General features: G+C 39.7%; 1 protein-coding gene across 2 annotated transcripts in view; it reads right to left on the bottom strand.

Moving 5' to 3' along the window:
* The window catches only part of GMPR (guanosine monophosphate reductase), a 79,839-nt gene that overhangs the window by 36,908 nt on the left and 26,401 nt on the right, over positions 1-16,530 (bottom strand). The window contains exons 1-4 of one of the 2 annotated variants that reach the window (XM_072152646.1): positions 11,930-12,341; positions 8,322-8,441; positions 4,713-4,796; positions 2,248-2,421 (exon numbers count right to left, since the gene is read on the bottom strand). In XM_072152646.1, coding sequence (XP_072008747.1) covers positions 2,248-2,421; positions 4,713-4,796; positions 8,322-8,441; positions 11,930-12,016 — 465 coding nt within the window. In that variant the 5' untranslated portion in view covers positions 12,017-12,341. Of the gene's footprint in view, positions 1-2,247; positions 2,422-4,712; positions 4,797-8,321; positions 8,442-11,929; positions 12,342-16,530 lie in introns of those variants that run through there. The other variant, XM_072152644.1, reaches the window with a different exon arrangement.

Genomic DNA, 16,530 nt, shown 5'->3' with positions numbered 1-16,530 from the left:
TCAGCTTTTCCTATCCTGGCAGGCGCAAATTTTTGCTTCTTTTTGAGACTTATGTTGCAAATGTCTCAAATCCACATTGACACAAGCCAGGTTACTGTGCAAAATTTTAAACATTTAAAGCATGTGAAATAATTCCAATTTACATGTTAAAATATGGTCCATGGAAAAAAATCCTTCCTTTGCACCTGCCCTGGACCAGGTGCAGATTTGCACCTAAAAAGTCGCAAAAATAAGCCAAAAAAGTGACACATAAGTGAAAACTGGCACAGAACATCTAGAAAACAATGATGCATAAGGCACACTGCACAGGGTGCAGCCAAGGCATACTTGAAAAACGACGCAAAAAAGTTGGAAACACAACAAAAGTCGCAAAAATTAGACAATTTGCCTAGCAGAAATAATTATACATGTCCCCCAATGACTCACAGCTTACATGTCAGTGGGTGCAACCAAAATTTTAGTTGAAAATAAAAATAAATAAAAATTAATGCCACCTGGAGTTTGAAGAAAAATGAAAATTCCGATTTCAAGCAAACTTTACTGTCAACATTTTATAACTGTATTTTTAATGTGTGTCCAAGTAGGATTAATGAAAAAATAAGAGTTCTAGAACAGAATAACAATGACTATAAGGAAGCACCTATTAATACATACATCATACATCTCACTGCACTGACTTTCTTCTGCTGTGACCCCACAGCATTACACGGCTTTCCATTTGTAATTGATTGCAGTCATGAATATTCATCTTGAGAAATATTTCTATGATCATTAGAGTCCATTAGTGGTTCCATAATGAAAGTCTACTGAGGCAGTGAGGTAATGACTGCTACACTGTAGTCTAAGCTCATGCTCCTATATAAGTAGATACTTGGCACACAGGAATATTCAGCATTAGTAACATCTATACTTTTTATGAACCCAAATTTGAGATGTGAATACAGTTATAGCTAAATGGAGACCATGGTTATGGGTCAGAATACAGAAGCCATTATTTGAGGAGAGATTATACAGATGTAATTTGGTTAAGTTTGGTACGACAAGATTCCAAAATTTATTTTAAAAGTATAGACATTATTTTTCTTTAATTGTCCATCCCAATAATTTCAGTTTATCAAATAATGGATGCTCTCATATACAGATTGGTTCTGAGCCTAGCCTGAGGCTGGACTGCTGATGTTGTACACTGTGGTGATATTCGGCACACAACATATAGGATTGTTTCTCATCTCTTCAGATCACATTCCAAGTCTATGCATGGCGTTTACATATGGAAACATATTTGCATCAGTGGTAGCATCTGTGGTGGAGTTCTACTGGCCAGATCTTATGTCGGTATATCTTTCACTTAAAAATATATATATTTCTTTACGATACAATTATAGAAGTGTATAGGGAAAACATAGATACATCTTACAGCCATCCAGTTGCATTTGTTGGCCATACGCAACCGTGTTACAACAAAGTATTCTTTTTCTTGGATGTTCCTAAATATACCAGTATAGCCCACTATCTTATTCCACAGAGTAAAATAAATATAAATAAAGTTGTTGTAAGTGAATGACAATAAACTTCTATTGTTTGCAGGAGTCAGATTCATGTCCTGGCGAATTCCATAGTTTTTTTTTACAACTGTATTTAAATTGATCTCAAAACATAATACAAACACATGGAACAGTGGGCGCCACCAGGAACAGTGGGTGCTACAGAAAAGTTTACGATTGTGTTTTATATAATATTATTCATCCATTCATCTTTTGTTTCATTTTCTCTTTGATGCCTTCTTATGACAGTCACAGCTGTCAGTTGGTGGAGGTGAAGGTAGATCTGGATGTATGGTGGTCCTCAAAACATATTTGATTGTGTGACATGTTATATGAATGTGTACATTTATCTGACTTGCATTAAAATCTGCTGTCAGGCTTTCTAAAACTTGTTTTGACCAAGGTGCCCTATATTGCAAACAGTGTCCACTCTGATTCCAATCCAAAAGTATTGTATCTGTATTGTCTGCTAGCGGTAGTGGTTTCCTGACATACCTGCATTTTAGTTTTTGGTGTGGACATATGCTTTCTGCCTACATTCCAATAATGGGAGCTAGAACAGATTTGTTATTGCACTGATGTTTTTATACAGCTCAAATTCTAGATTTAAAATATATTAATAAATATATTACTTGCACTGTAAATCTGAATGCAGGATATACTAGTGTTTGCATGGTTTATGTGGTGGCCTAAGGTAACTTACCATAATAGTGTGGTTTGGAAATTTGGCATGAACAGTCTTCACAAACTCTACAAAATGTTCAGAATATCCATTAGCTACATCCAAGCATATGTATTTTATAAGAGGAATGGCTTCCAGGATGCTGCTCAGCTTGTCAAGATCAGCTTGGCTACTTCCAGAGCTTGCTGCTACATGCTGTGGAGAACACCATGGATTTACAAATGTGTGGAAATAATAGTCTGATCAAACAACAAAAAAATCAATTTCATTAGGCAAGATCTCAAACATAACCATGAAATGAAATTACTTAATTCATTGCACTTAACTGAATACTGGAATAATCCACCGAGATGCTGTTCACATAAGGTTTCATGCCGGAACCCAGTTGAAGCACACATCCGGGTGGAGAAAGGGTGCTAGAACCATAAATCAGGTAAAAATAGGACCTGCTCTATTGTGGCCGACTCATGTAATGATGTGGTAAGACAGACTGTGAGTCACTCCTTCACTGGGTGTAATAAGCCTCTGTACGAAGCTGGAAGCAGGCAGCAGTTTGTGCAGGCAGTTTATGGCTTTTGCTAACAGTCATGTGCATGAGGCCTAAGTATTAGCTGGCTTATCATCCTGTGAAACTGTAAGGAGTTCATACGCGGTCAACTTTCTTGTAGCTAATAGTGTTACCAGCTTATATTTGTAGTATAGTAGTAAAATTATTTGTCTATTACTGCCTCAAATTCTTGTATACCGTTACAGATCCTTCTCATCTGTGGCCAGCACTGACGTGGGTATCTGTGCCAGACACTAATGTTAGCATCAAGGCACTGACATCCGCATCTGAGACTGAGGCACTTTCAGGGACATTTGACACAGATGCTGTTATGCGGGGACTCCCAGCAATCTGACAACACCTTTAAGGAAATAAAGAAGACACATTCAAATTCTAAACATGCACTCTTAAGGCTCATTAGCATAATTGTACATTAACAAATATAAGAAGATTACCAGAGTCATAGTTCCTGGGCCTATGAGTTAGTGTCCCTGATTTATCAAACTTAGTCTTGATAATGACTCTGATGTTTGAGCCTAATGTTTCTCCCGAAGAGCCTTTCTGTGTTTACCTGGATGTTTAGACTTGTCTTTCTTTCTTCCCTTAGGTATGTGAGGTTTCCTGGTATGGTAGGCAAGCCGCTTCTAAAGCTGCACATTGTCTCAGTGTTTCTGCAATTGTAAATCCTCAGAATCTCATCTAAAGGCAGGCTAGACACTGCAGGTTCATAAGATATGACTTACCTAATGAGGAATCCTTTTTATATTCAAGAGAACAGAAAAATCAAAGCACCTAGCCACATTTATAGAAAGACTGCTCAACAGAAACATGTGATGGCACTAAGCTAACCAGGGGCATAACTACAGTGGTAGCAGCCGTAGAAGCCGCTATAGGGCCCGCAATGTTAGGGAGCCCGACCTAACACTAAGGAATGGAGGATGTGCACCATTATGTACATATTATGCTGAACATTGTACCGCATAATATGTATGCAATGTACTAAGGTTCAATAAATACTTGTGTTCGACAACAGAGGGTGTTCCTGAGGTAAGTAGGTGTTATCATTGTGTGCTTCCATCTATCAAACAGCGGCAAAACAAATTGCAATGTGATTGATAGATTAGTTTGAATTCGGCAGCCATTTGAGTAAGAGATGTTTTGTGATTTTCGCTAAGATGGAAAAAGAGCAGTATCGTTTGCTAATTCGCTTTTTGTTTTTGGATGTGAAAAAAGAAGGTGCTGTTTCAACACGATAACGCACCAGCACATTCATCCGGAGTTGTCACCCCCAAACTGTATGAATTGCGTTATGAATTGCTGCCGCACCCCCCTGTATTCACTGGATCTGGCTCGCTGCAACTTTTATTGTTCTCTAACATGAAGAAATGGCTTGCGGGAAAAAATTTTAGCTCAAACAAGGAAGTCATCGCTGAGACAGAGGCGTATTTTGGAGAGTTCGACAAATCCTATTTTTGGAGGGGTTAAAAAAATAGCAGGAACGTTGGGAGAAGTGTTTCGTTCTAAAAGAGGACTATGTTGAAAAATAATTAAAAAAATGTTTGAAAAAATGGTGTCTTCATTTCTAACACGGGTACTTATTGAACCGCCCTCCTATATATGCTGTATGTGTGTGTATCTGTTATGTGTATATACTGTATATGTGATGGGTATATGCTCCATATGTGTGATACATGGGAAAGAATGTATAAATGTGTGAATTAGTGAAGAACTGTATGTTTATGTATATAGGTATAGCAATGTGTGTATATATGAGTGTAATATGTATATATTTAAGCGGGAAGAGGGTCCCATTTAGAAGTCTGCTATGTGGCATTTTTGTTAATGAGTATAAATTCAACTACATTTTTATAGTTATGTTCCAAATCTTACAAGAAAAAATATTAATTGTGAAGTAAGCAAAGCATTAGAGTACTCTCACCTCAAGGCATTCTGGGGATGTAGTTGCAAAATTCTTCCAGTCTTCTAATGTATAATGTTTATGAATTGCAGTAAACAGTGTATGCTTAAAAAGAGAAATACATAATATATTTAACAAACATTCATAGTTTCATCACAAATGTCATGAAATATAAGGTGTTCTGTTCATTTTAACTTGCCAGATGCAGGAATCTGGTTCTCCCTTTCTCTGTCTGTACACACATCCAATGTTAACCTCAATGTTAACTGCCAGGTCTGGTAGTAGAAGCTTGGCCTGGCATGCAATGCTTTTATAGTGGAATGGGAACAGCGGCAGCTGGGCACTTTATCTCTGTGGGGGAACTCTTCAGGGCATTTTACAGATCAGTGGGACACTATAAAGGATTATTATAGAGGACACATGATAAAATTTAGGTCTTTTTTTCTTTAAAAAAAAATTACATGTGTAAATACAGCAATACTTACAATGAAGAATTACAAATTTACATATTAAGAGTTACTATAATTTTGTCAGAAACTTTTTTCTCTTTAATGGGCAGTTCTATTTGCAAGTGAAGGGGGCCCCTATGGGAGCGATTCCCTCCCCCCCCCCCCTCCCCTCACTTGCAGTTGTATACATGTCCCAATGGGAAGACAGATTTTCTCTATAGTCAATCCCTATTTTCATCATATAGGTTGGTATACAGACAATCTGTAAAAGCAGATTTTGATGATTTTATGAAATACTGCAATTTGAATGACTCGAATCTGGATGATAAACTTTCTATAGTGCCATGAAAAAAAGGATACTTTCCTCTCGGCCATGCCATCTCTCTACGACGTAATTATACATGGATGGAGTAAACATATGGGACATAATGTATTATGGAAAGATCATGACAAACAGATAGAAATCTTATAATACTTACCAATTTTTACAACTAGACCCTAACATGGCTGACATCTTAGCAAAGGGGGTCAGATTCTCTGCCAGAAGAGCTGCAATGATATGCTCTTCTTCCAGCTTACTCATAGACCGTACATTAGTGAACCCAAAAAATCATTATGGTGTTCACCTAAGAGTGGTCAAACGAGATGTATAGCATGTAATCATACTAATAGAAATTACACAAACTATCCTATCAAAGCCTACATGAACTGTACAACAACACATGCGTTTTTTATAGTCACTTGTGCACTATGCAATAAACAGTACGTGGGTTGTACTGAAGGTCCCCAGAAACAATAAAGAAAATGTGTCAGAGCTTTCCCTGCACTTTAGAACAATCCATAAGGATGTTTCACATTTTAGATGGCAGGGAATTGAGAAAGTGGTAAAGTCCCAAAGAGGACTTTACCACGTTAAAAACACTGTATAGTAGAGAATCCTACTGGATTTTTCTATTGCAGACCAGACAGACATAAGGTATAAACTTAAGGCAGGATTTTATCCATTGTTATTAACTTGACATGTATTACTAGTGATCTGATTGCGAACTGATAATATTTTCTTCTGTAGACTTTTGATTGTGTTCTTTGCATATTTGTATATATCATTATATGTCTAAGCCTATAGGATCCAGTAAGCTTCTTTTTTATCTAGCTGGTTTTAGTAGTGCTGATCCAATTATGTGACCATTTGTTCCACATGATGGCTCACACACAGTTTTTTAAATGCAGCAATTAGACCTAGTAGCCAGACCTTGACAAAAACATCTTTGTTGAAACACGTTGGTAGTTGCTGTCCTGTTTCAACATTCATTATCGCCTAAATTTTGTATAGATTGAATAAAGGTAAAAGAAATTTTAAGATATTGAAGTGCCAAGAAGTTCTTTCCTCCTTACAAGACAATATAAAAGGATATAAATGACAGGCAACAAGAATACCCATTATAATATAGGGGCACTATAATATTATAATGTTTGGAGCATTTTATTGGAGTATTGAGGGGGAGGAAGTATTTAGGATATGAGGTATATGATGGAAACGCACCATTAGGGGTACTATTAGGAGGTCAAATAAAGGTGTCATGTGAAGTTCGTGTTAGATACTATATGTACTTAGTCCTTATGATGAATATGTACTGAACTGGATCCTGGTAGAGAGTTGCGTTATTGCCTCAATTGAACGTTATTTCTGTATATTGTAACTAAAATACTGTAAGTGTTTTATTTCATATTTGGGGAAATTTTCTGAAACTTTGTGCACCTCACACATTTTAGAAATGTTGCTTAAACTATTGAATCATACTCTTATTGGCTTCTTTATAGGGGGAATACATCTATAAGAAGTACCATTACATGTCCAAATGCATGAGACCTATGTACACAGAGCAGTACATAGGCGCCGTATGATTTAATATGCAAAATATTATCGTATATTAATAACAAACAAGCTATTGAGAACTGTTTACACAAGGTAATACTCTAACTCTAACACTCTTGTGCAATGTTCAGTGGCCCAACAAATAGTCTACCCAGGGTATGTGTACTTATACATTTCATATCCATAAGACTGACGGACAAGCTGGACAATATGCAAGTATGTTTTCCAAGGTGTTAAATGGAAAACAATGTCTCTTTTGCTACCTTGATAGGCAGCTCCCTTAAAGGACACCTGTCATCAGGTCTGTGTCACTTGTCCTGTCACCTCTACCTGTTGGAGCAGCTCACAAGGATCCCATCCCAGCCTTTATCTAGTTATTTCATACATTATTCATTGTAAAATCATCTATTCTTTATTATGTAAATGAGGCTGGTCACATGGTCAGAGGCAGTGATGTCACCCCTGTTCCCCCTCCCCTCTCCTCCCCCTGCTCATGTCTGTGTGTAATGTATAGTAAAGCATTGCTAGTGTGTGTATGTCATCTGCTGACATGTTGCATCCTCCTAATATACAGGTGAGAGACACAGACATCAGCTACACATGAATCTGACATGTTCTGCTGTAACATGGCTGCATGGAGCTGCTGTATCTCTCCTAAACACACACACATGCACACACAGGCTGCAGGGGGTGTGGCCACCAGCACCAGGAAGCACATCATTATACAGCCTCACACCATTATACAGGCTGTCAGTCATGCACTGGGGGTGTGGCTGTGCCTCCCACTCATGAATAGAGTGGACAGCTTGAATATGCTAATGCTTCATTGGACATTTCACAGGTCATTTGCATACAGCTTTAGGACCTCATTGCTTAGGTTTACAGGCATGTAGAGGGACAATGGAGGGATAGAGGCAATGCTCTCTAATGGCAGTTTATGAAAATATATTTAGTTTAGGGGGTTATTTTGCATGACGGGTTCTCTTTAATACCAAACATGACCTACAAGAAGTCTAATAACATGATGTGGGATTAAGCCAAACCAGTATATCTATTCCAGAAGGAACAGATTTCCAACTGTAGACAGCACTGTTTCGACCTGTTTGGGTCTCCTCAGTACAGTTTAGGGAACTGGTTTGGCTGAGTCAGTGAGAGGCTGGAGTGAGACAAGCTGGACAGGAAGGGGAAAGCAGTTGCCTATAAACACCACAATGATCGACTGTAACTTTCAGTCAGTCAATCTATGAGAAATGCATTAGCTTGATATCTTTATATTTATTCTAAATATAAGAAATTAAATCTCACCTTTCCCAAAGCTTTTGCCATTTCAAATGTACCCACAGTATCCATATTAGCAGCAATAATAGGTATGCCAGTATAGGTCTGCTTAGAGTTCCGGAATGTAAAGGTGCGCACCAGATCTACCTGTAAAGCACAGAAATAAATACATGAAGCTATAGAGATTTATGATCTTATAATCACTCGTATGAGACTAGAAAAACTGAATTGCTTTCGTTAAAAACCAGACAAATCTAGAAAAACTAGATTATACTACAGGATAAAGATTAACAATTAACTTTAAAAAAAATAATAACCTGAGAAACAAATACAACTCCAGGCAAATACTTGGACTATGCCAACCTGGTGTCAGCCTGGCTGTTCTTATTACACACACATGGATTTTTTTAACAAATTAAAGGTAACCTTACATAGGGAATGAGGCTGCTGCACAGAATCGTATGCTGATCCAATCCCATAGACTGTGCGCAATACACAGGACAGAGTCCTTGCATCATAAAGAAATATGATGCAAAGACTCCCTGTCCGCCAGCCAGTACAGTTTTTAGAGTGCCCGTGGTACATATGATATGCAATATGTTCAGTCCACGGGACTGGCGCAGCATATAGGTCATTTTCTAAGGGCTGCTCGACTTTATGTGCACCTGACTTATGATATCTGGAGTTAGAATGTAAGGAACAGATTCATATTCAGAGAAATTATTTTTTTATGAATGTTTTTTGTGTTTTCACACTTCTGCCAATTCTGAGCGCAGGTGTCCAAGGGCAGGTCTAGCTTTAGGAATGGGTGATCGCCCAGAGCCTCTTTGCTCATAGGGACCACGTTTAACCTCTCGATGCTCCGCTAATAGCTCTCAACACCGTACTAGTATAATTTGGAGCCGGTGCTAATTCAGCTTTGCATGGTAGCTGAACAGGCATCGGGAAGCATGGGCTGTAAGCAGTAATCTTCCACTGATATCCCCACGTAACAACCACCATCTAAGCCAGCTCTGATCGCTGGTGTTAAACCTTTTAAATGCCACAGTCAGCTGCTGTTTTGAGGGGCTCCGATCCGTGCTATGGGAACCCTGGGATCTGAGCTAAGACCCCATGACTGTCCATAGTAAATTCCTGTAAGGTCCTCTCTGTGACAGGACCCTACAGGCAGTGTGTGAGCCTATGCATCAGGCTGAGAGTTCTAATAACTCAGAAATACATGAAAAATTGTTTTTAAATAAAAGTAAACTAACAACTTTATACAAACCCCACCTATAAGGTATCAATTTGTCTGTGATGAGACGTTCAATAAAACAAAATCACTATCAAACCCGCACTATAAACGGTGTTAAAAACCCACCAAAAATTATGATTTTTATTGATTGTCCCACATAAAATGCAATAAAATGTGATCAAAAAACATATCAATACAAAAATGGTGCTATTGTAAAGTACAACAGGTCCCACAAAAAACAAACATTCAACCAGCAATAGACCATTAATTAAATTAGTTAAGCTACTTGGAAAATGGCGATGGAAAAATGATAGATTTTTTTCCCAAATTAAGTATTATTCTATTAAATTAGTAAAATGTAAGAAAAAATATAGAAATTTGGTTTCACCGTAATCGCACTGACCCATAGAATATATTTAACATGTTACTAGGATACTCGGTGAACACCAAAAAAACCCCTGTTAAACAGTAAATAAGGTGTTTGTGTAAGGATGATTTATAACACAAAATAAGTAAAAGATATACAAATCCTAAACTGACTTTTTTATGCATGACTTCTTAATTTAGAAATTATTATTGCGACTATTTGCCATGATTGCACAAAAAATTGGAGACTTTTTTTATACATTCACATCTGGATACTAAAGATAAATCAGACACAACACTGAAAAACAATGGGGCTTATTTACTGAGGGCCTTGCGGACGCATTTCCGTCGGGTTTTCCTACGTTTTCGGGGATCACGCTGCTGGGACAGGGATTTAGAAGGGGATTGTGGCACACGGAATTGGATTTTTCGGCTTTCATGCGCCAGAAATCGGGTGGGCGGGCCGAGCACGGGATTTAACTTTAAAATTGTGTCGCAAGCCATGCACTTACATACACCGGGAAGAAGATGGTGAACTCTGGCGGACCTGAGCGGGGAGCGACACATGCAGGATATCGGGTGCAGAGTTTATTCTCATTGGACACTCTAGATCAGGGAACGCGCAGAACCAGGTAAGTAAATGTGTCCCAATGTTTTGTGAAAATCTGCAAATGTGCCCAAAAAAGTCACAAATATAAGAAAAGAAAAACTAAGATAAATGACCCCCATAGACCCATCTGCAAGGAGAACTCTTCTCTATACAGGGGGCAATTGCCTCGTGCCCTATGGCAGCATTGTATACAATACCTTATCATTTTACATGATACACTGTAGAAGTCTAATTTTCTATACATAATTATAGAGTTGTGAAATGAAGGAAGAGGAAAATACAAGTGCATCCCTGCTCATAGAATAAAATGAAGACATGCATACGTTGTGCTGATAGAAGCAGGAGTGTTTTAGGACCATTGCAGTAGGCAGACACAGCTGCAATGCAGTGATGCTTTAGAGCAGCAGTCCAGGATAAGTGCACCACAGTGGAATTACTACGTATGTCAATGAGAAATCAATTAAACGAACTCTGATTCTGTTTCCTTGAATTACCTAAGCATCATACAAGTAAATCAGCTAGGATGTGATACAGCAATTTCCCAGAAAGCCACTATATCACAGGGAGACGCCCTCTGTCTGTAGTGAAAAGAGCACATGCCTTATACAAACGTCCTGCAGCAAGAATACGTTGAAGGTGACTTCCTACTCAAAGCTAAGGAAAATACACTTAAACTTTATATTTATATATATATTAATATTATATACAGCAATAATCACAGTCTTATATGTAGCAGTGGAGCAGACATATAATTATATAGAAAATCCAATAAACAATGTATAGTACCTTGATGGAAGTCTTTATACAGTATGTATGGGAAGATAAATACAGAGGTGGTGTTATATGAAATAAGAATTTACCTACACTATGTGGAATAGAGTATTTTACTACCCGCACTATATCATAAGCTGATACATTTCATGATAAGTACATGTAAGGCTCTCGGATCTGTGCTGCCAACTGTCATTGTCATTTGTGTTTAGAATTGTTCAGGCTCAGCTTTCAAAATGCAGCGTCCTGACTAATCTACTTCCAACTGGAACTACGAGTTGTTCTTGCAGCTGCCAAGGTGAAATACTGAAGGTGAAAGTAATACTGCAACCCAACAAGGATCAAACTCCCCACTCACTGCTGTTTCGAGTGTTATCGGATTCCTCTTTAGCGTAAAAAGTGTAGATTTCCATTTGCAGGAAAAGTGTAGACATGCACCTGCTGTAATATGCATGCACCTTGTGTATGGATTTTTTGTGAAAAAGGGTTGTACACATGAATCCTCCCTGACATCCAAGGATCAATATAAATTAGTTGGGGTCTTGTTGTACAGTACGTTGGTTAAAAGCAACACACTTGAGCAGTGTATAAATAATGAAGCTAAAAGTAGTAGCTAATAGTAACAACTGTTAGTAAGGTTGTAGGAAATCTCACCTCTGATCTGCTTTTGAGGCTGCTTCTCTTTGGCCTGAGAAGGACATCTTTAAAGTCCAGCTTGAGGTCTGCGTCCACTCTGGGCATCCTTCTAAATGATTAAGATCCTTCAATCCTGTAATGCAGTGGTGGGTAAATATCCTTCTTTCTTGCTCCAGAGAGTGTGCACCTAGTCCAAAGCTGAACATGCAAAGCCTGTGTGATCTTCAGCAAGCGTATTTATAGTGTGGAAAAGGCCAACAGTGAACGCACAAGCCCCATATCTTTATTAGGCAAGGGCTGTTTTTAGAAAGAGCTCAGCTATAGAGCTGTAGTCTTCCCTCTGGCTCCTGTTCTGCCGGCTGACAGAGAGAGAATGTGCGTGTAATAGCAGCGTCTACAGCTCTCCATAGCAGTGCTGCGTAACCACACCAAAGCTCTGCATAGGGACAACAATCAATGGGTTATTTATGCTAACAGATTTGGAGGCATGGCCTATAGTAATTATTTCTCCACTACATACAATGTAAGAAGCTCTTTTATACGTAAAATAATTACTGTCACACTTGTTACAGTAAGTATATCATTAAATGGACCAGTAATTTTAATTATATCATCCAGTACAAGTCTCAAATACATACCTCTGCTATCTACAGAGAATTGCAAATTGAGGTGGCACTCTGTATGGCAAATTAATATGACCTATTGCCCTGCTACTGTTTGGACCAATACTAAACCCAATTTGTCTCTGACACTCTCATTCCAGCGACTGTCTGTCTGTGACACTCTCATTCCAGCGACTGTCTGTCTGTGACACTCTCATTCCAGTGACTGTCTGTCTGTGACACTCTCATTCCAGTAACTGTCTCTCTCTGACACGCTCATTCCAGTGACTGTCTGTCTGTGGCACTCTCATTCCAGCAACTCTCTGTCTGTGACACTCCCATTCCAGCAACTGTCTGTCTCTGACACTCTCATTCCAGCGACTGTCTGTCTGTGACACTATCATTCCAGCGACTGTCTGTCTGTGACACTCTCATTCAAGCAACTGTCTGTCTGTGACACTTTCATTCCAGTGAGTGTCTGTCTCTGACACTAATTCCAGTGACTGTCTGTCTCTGACACTCTCATTCCATTAACTGTCTCTCTATGACACTCTCATTCCAGTGACTTTTTGTCTCTGACACTCACATTCCAGCGACTGTCTGTCTCTGACACTCTCATTCCAGTGACTGTCTGTCTCTGACACTCTCATTCCAGCGACTGTCTGTCTCTAACACTCTCATTCCAGCTACTGTCTGTCTTTGACACTCTTATAACTGTGACTGTCTCTGACACTCTCATAACAGTGACTGTCTCTGTCTCTGTTTATCAAAAGTCTCTGAGAGCAGAAATTCTCTAGTTGCCCATGGCAACCAATCAGAGCTCAAGTTTCATTTTCCCACAGATGTTTATAAAATTACAGCAGATCTCTGATTGGTTTCCATGGGCAACTGGAAAACTTTACCTCAGACATTTCTGATAAATCCCCTATCTCTGTATCCCTATCCATCTTACCTCACACATTTGTCTTATACTCATTGCCTAAAGCTCAGAGCTCATATTAATGACCTGTGGCAGAACAGTAACCAATAACAGCTCAGCTTCCAACTACCACAGCAGCAGCAGACAATGGCTCCTGTATATGATGGGTAATAAGTGGATTTTGGAAAGTGCAGGGTGAAAATTTTGGCTCAAAAACTAGTCTATGATGTTCCCTGAATCACAGGCAGCGACTGTGCTAAATTTGATGATTGTGAACGCGATGGTACAGATTCCAATAGCATACATACATACACACACACATACATACATTCAGCTTTATATATTAGATTATGTAATGCCACTGATGATAATAAGCAAATATCGACTGATAGAAAAAAACCTGTAGGTATAATAAAGTATCAAACAACTTGAACCTCACATCGGGTTGGTTGCAGTAATATTATTCCCAATAGTTCCAATATCTATCGCTGGTAACTACTTGTTCATATACATCCAATTTTACTCACGGTCAGATGTTCACTTCTGAGCTGGCGCAGCATTCTGAGCTTGTAATACTTTGGCGTCCCTGAGTTTGTGTTGCACATGAATTGGACGGGTCGATCGTGTGACCTTAGGTTGACTTTAGGTTGAAGACGTCACTTCTTCTGATTACCTTGGAGTATTCCGTATAGAAGCTTCTCTGTATGTTACAGCTGGCAACCGTCTCTAGTACCCGCGATCACAGTTTCCTCCGATCGCGGGCATTAACCCCTTACACGTCGGGGTCTGCCAGTGCCCCGGGGATGCATGGCTTCTTCTGGGAGACGGGTCCTGCCTTCTACTTTCTTTTGCTCCCCACCCCAAATCCATAAATATTTTATTTTTCCATGTACAGAGCTCCACGAAAGCTTGTTTTCTATGTAACATATTGTACATACTGTACTTTCCAGCGACTGTATTTAATATTAGATGCCTTGTACTGGGAGGTGGGAAAAACTGAAACAGTTTTTGCCTTTTTGCATTTGAGCCATTTTCTTGTGGGCTTTGTATTTACATCTTTTCATCCAAATGACACCCTCTATTCCTTGGGTTGGTACTATCACAGGCTCCATTCACAGTCCCTCACAGATCAGCAAGCTAGCTTGATTGGTGGGAAAACCCCTTTAATAGATTTTCAAAAATGAAAACCCTTTGTATGAAAAGAAAAACAAGTGTTTCAGGCATTTTGGCACTATTTTCTGCTACAAGGTTCACCACTAAGAATAACCGCTTTTATGTATTAATAGATTGGGACTTTTAGGACTAACTTTTAGCGATATCTAACATGTTTATGATTTTTACTGTTTATTTTTATATCAGTTCTAGGAAAAGAGGGTGATTGGGAATCAAAGGGGTTTGCCCATGAAATAAAGTTTTCAAATTATAACTCCCAGTATTGTTTATACAGAAAAGATCATGTTTAACCCCCTTACTTTACAATTTTACTTAGTTTTACTGTTGTTTTAGCTCCTATCACTCAGTAGTGTTAGTGTAAGAGTGTGGGCTCCTCTAGTGCTATGAGATGCTGTGTGCTGACAATATGCTTATATTATCAGGGTACCGGTTTATATACACTTTCAGTTAGATTCGGAACATTCACTAGCATTTGACACATAGAAAAAGAGAGTTGAGACAGATGACAGATCATATAATATAACACACAATGGGGGAGATTTATCATCAAGTTTCTGAGGTAAAACTGTTCTAGCTGCCCATGGAAACATATCAGAGCTCAGCTTTAATTTTATAAACAGCTGTGGGAAAGCACATTACTCGCCAGCAGGAAGCGTCTCTGAGTGTCTGTGTGTGAGTTTGTCTTGTAATGTAGGGGGAGGGGCAGAGGTCACACTGCATTGTGCAGACAAAAGAAGCTATCCAGGAGAATAATCTGCCCGGCTAACCATAGAATACAGAAGATTTACGATCGGATGGGGCCAGATTATAAGAATCTTATGTGTGAGGTAAGATGGATGGAGGCAGGATAGAGAGAGGAAGAGAGACAGGCAGGAATAGTAACAGATAGAGACAGAAAGGGAGAGTGACACAAAGAGAGAGAGAGAGAGACAGGCAGGGAGAGTGACAGAGAGATAGACAGACAGGGAGAGTCACTGAGAGAGAGACAGGCAGGAAGAGTCACTTAGAGAGAGACAGGCAGGAAGAGTCACTGAGAGAGAGACAGGCAGGGGGGTCACTGAGAGAGAGACAGGCAGGGAGAGTGACAGAGAGAGAGACAGGCAGGGAGAGTGACTGAGAGAGTCCGACAAGCAGGGGGAGAGACAGACAGGCAGGGAGAGTAACTGAGAGTGAAAGACAGGCAGGCAGAGAGAGTTACTGAGAAAGAGACAGACAGGCAGGGAGAGTGACAGAGATACAAAGAAGCAGGGAGAGTGACTTAGAGAGAGACAGACAGTCAGGGAGAGTGACTGATAGAGACAGGCAGGGAGAGGGATTGAGAAGGAGAAAGGTAGGGAGAGTAACTGAGAGACAGACTGGCAGGAAGAGGGACAGAGAGAGACAGACAGGCAGGGAGAGTGACTGAGAGAGAGAAAGACAGGCGGGGGGAGTGACAGAGAGACACAGACAGGCAGGGAGAGTGACTGAGAGAGAGACAGACAGGCAGGGATAGTGACAGAAAGAGACAGGCTGAGAGAGAGAGTGACAGAGAGACAGACCAGCAGGGAGAGTGTCTGAGAGAGACAGACAGGCAGGTAGTGTGACTGACATGGACATGGATAATGCCAGAAGGAATTGACCGGAAACGGTGTCCAAGGATAGTAGGTAGTGTAGAAGGTATGGAAATGGTCCACATGGTTATATTGTCGCTTTTTATTGGTACGAATGATGTGCTGGTGTCAGCGTGGACAGAGACACAGACAAGCAGGGAGAGTGACAGAGAGAGGCAGGCAGGCAGGGAGAGTGACAGAGACAGACAGGCAGGGAGAGTGACTGAGAAAGACAGACAGGCAGGGAGAGTGACAGAGAGAGAGAGGCAGGGAGACATAGATAGAATTGGTTAAGCTATTTTGCTATAGCTAAGAGCAGTTGTTTACTAACATGGG

The sequence above is a fragment of the Engystomops pustulosus genome, chromosome 5 (assembly GCF_040894005.1).
Source record: "Engystomops pustulosus chromosome 5, aEngPut4.maternal, whole genome shotgun sequence".
In the NCBI taxonomy this organism is placed as follows: domain Eukaryota; kingdom Metazoa; phylum Chordata; class Amphibia; order Anura; family Leptodactylidae; genus Engystomops; species Engystomops pustulosus.
The sequence above is the reverse complement of the archived record's forward strand: the minus strand, read 5'-3'. Positions and strand labels throughout refer to the sequence as shown.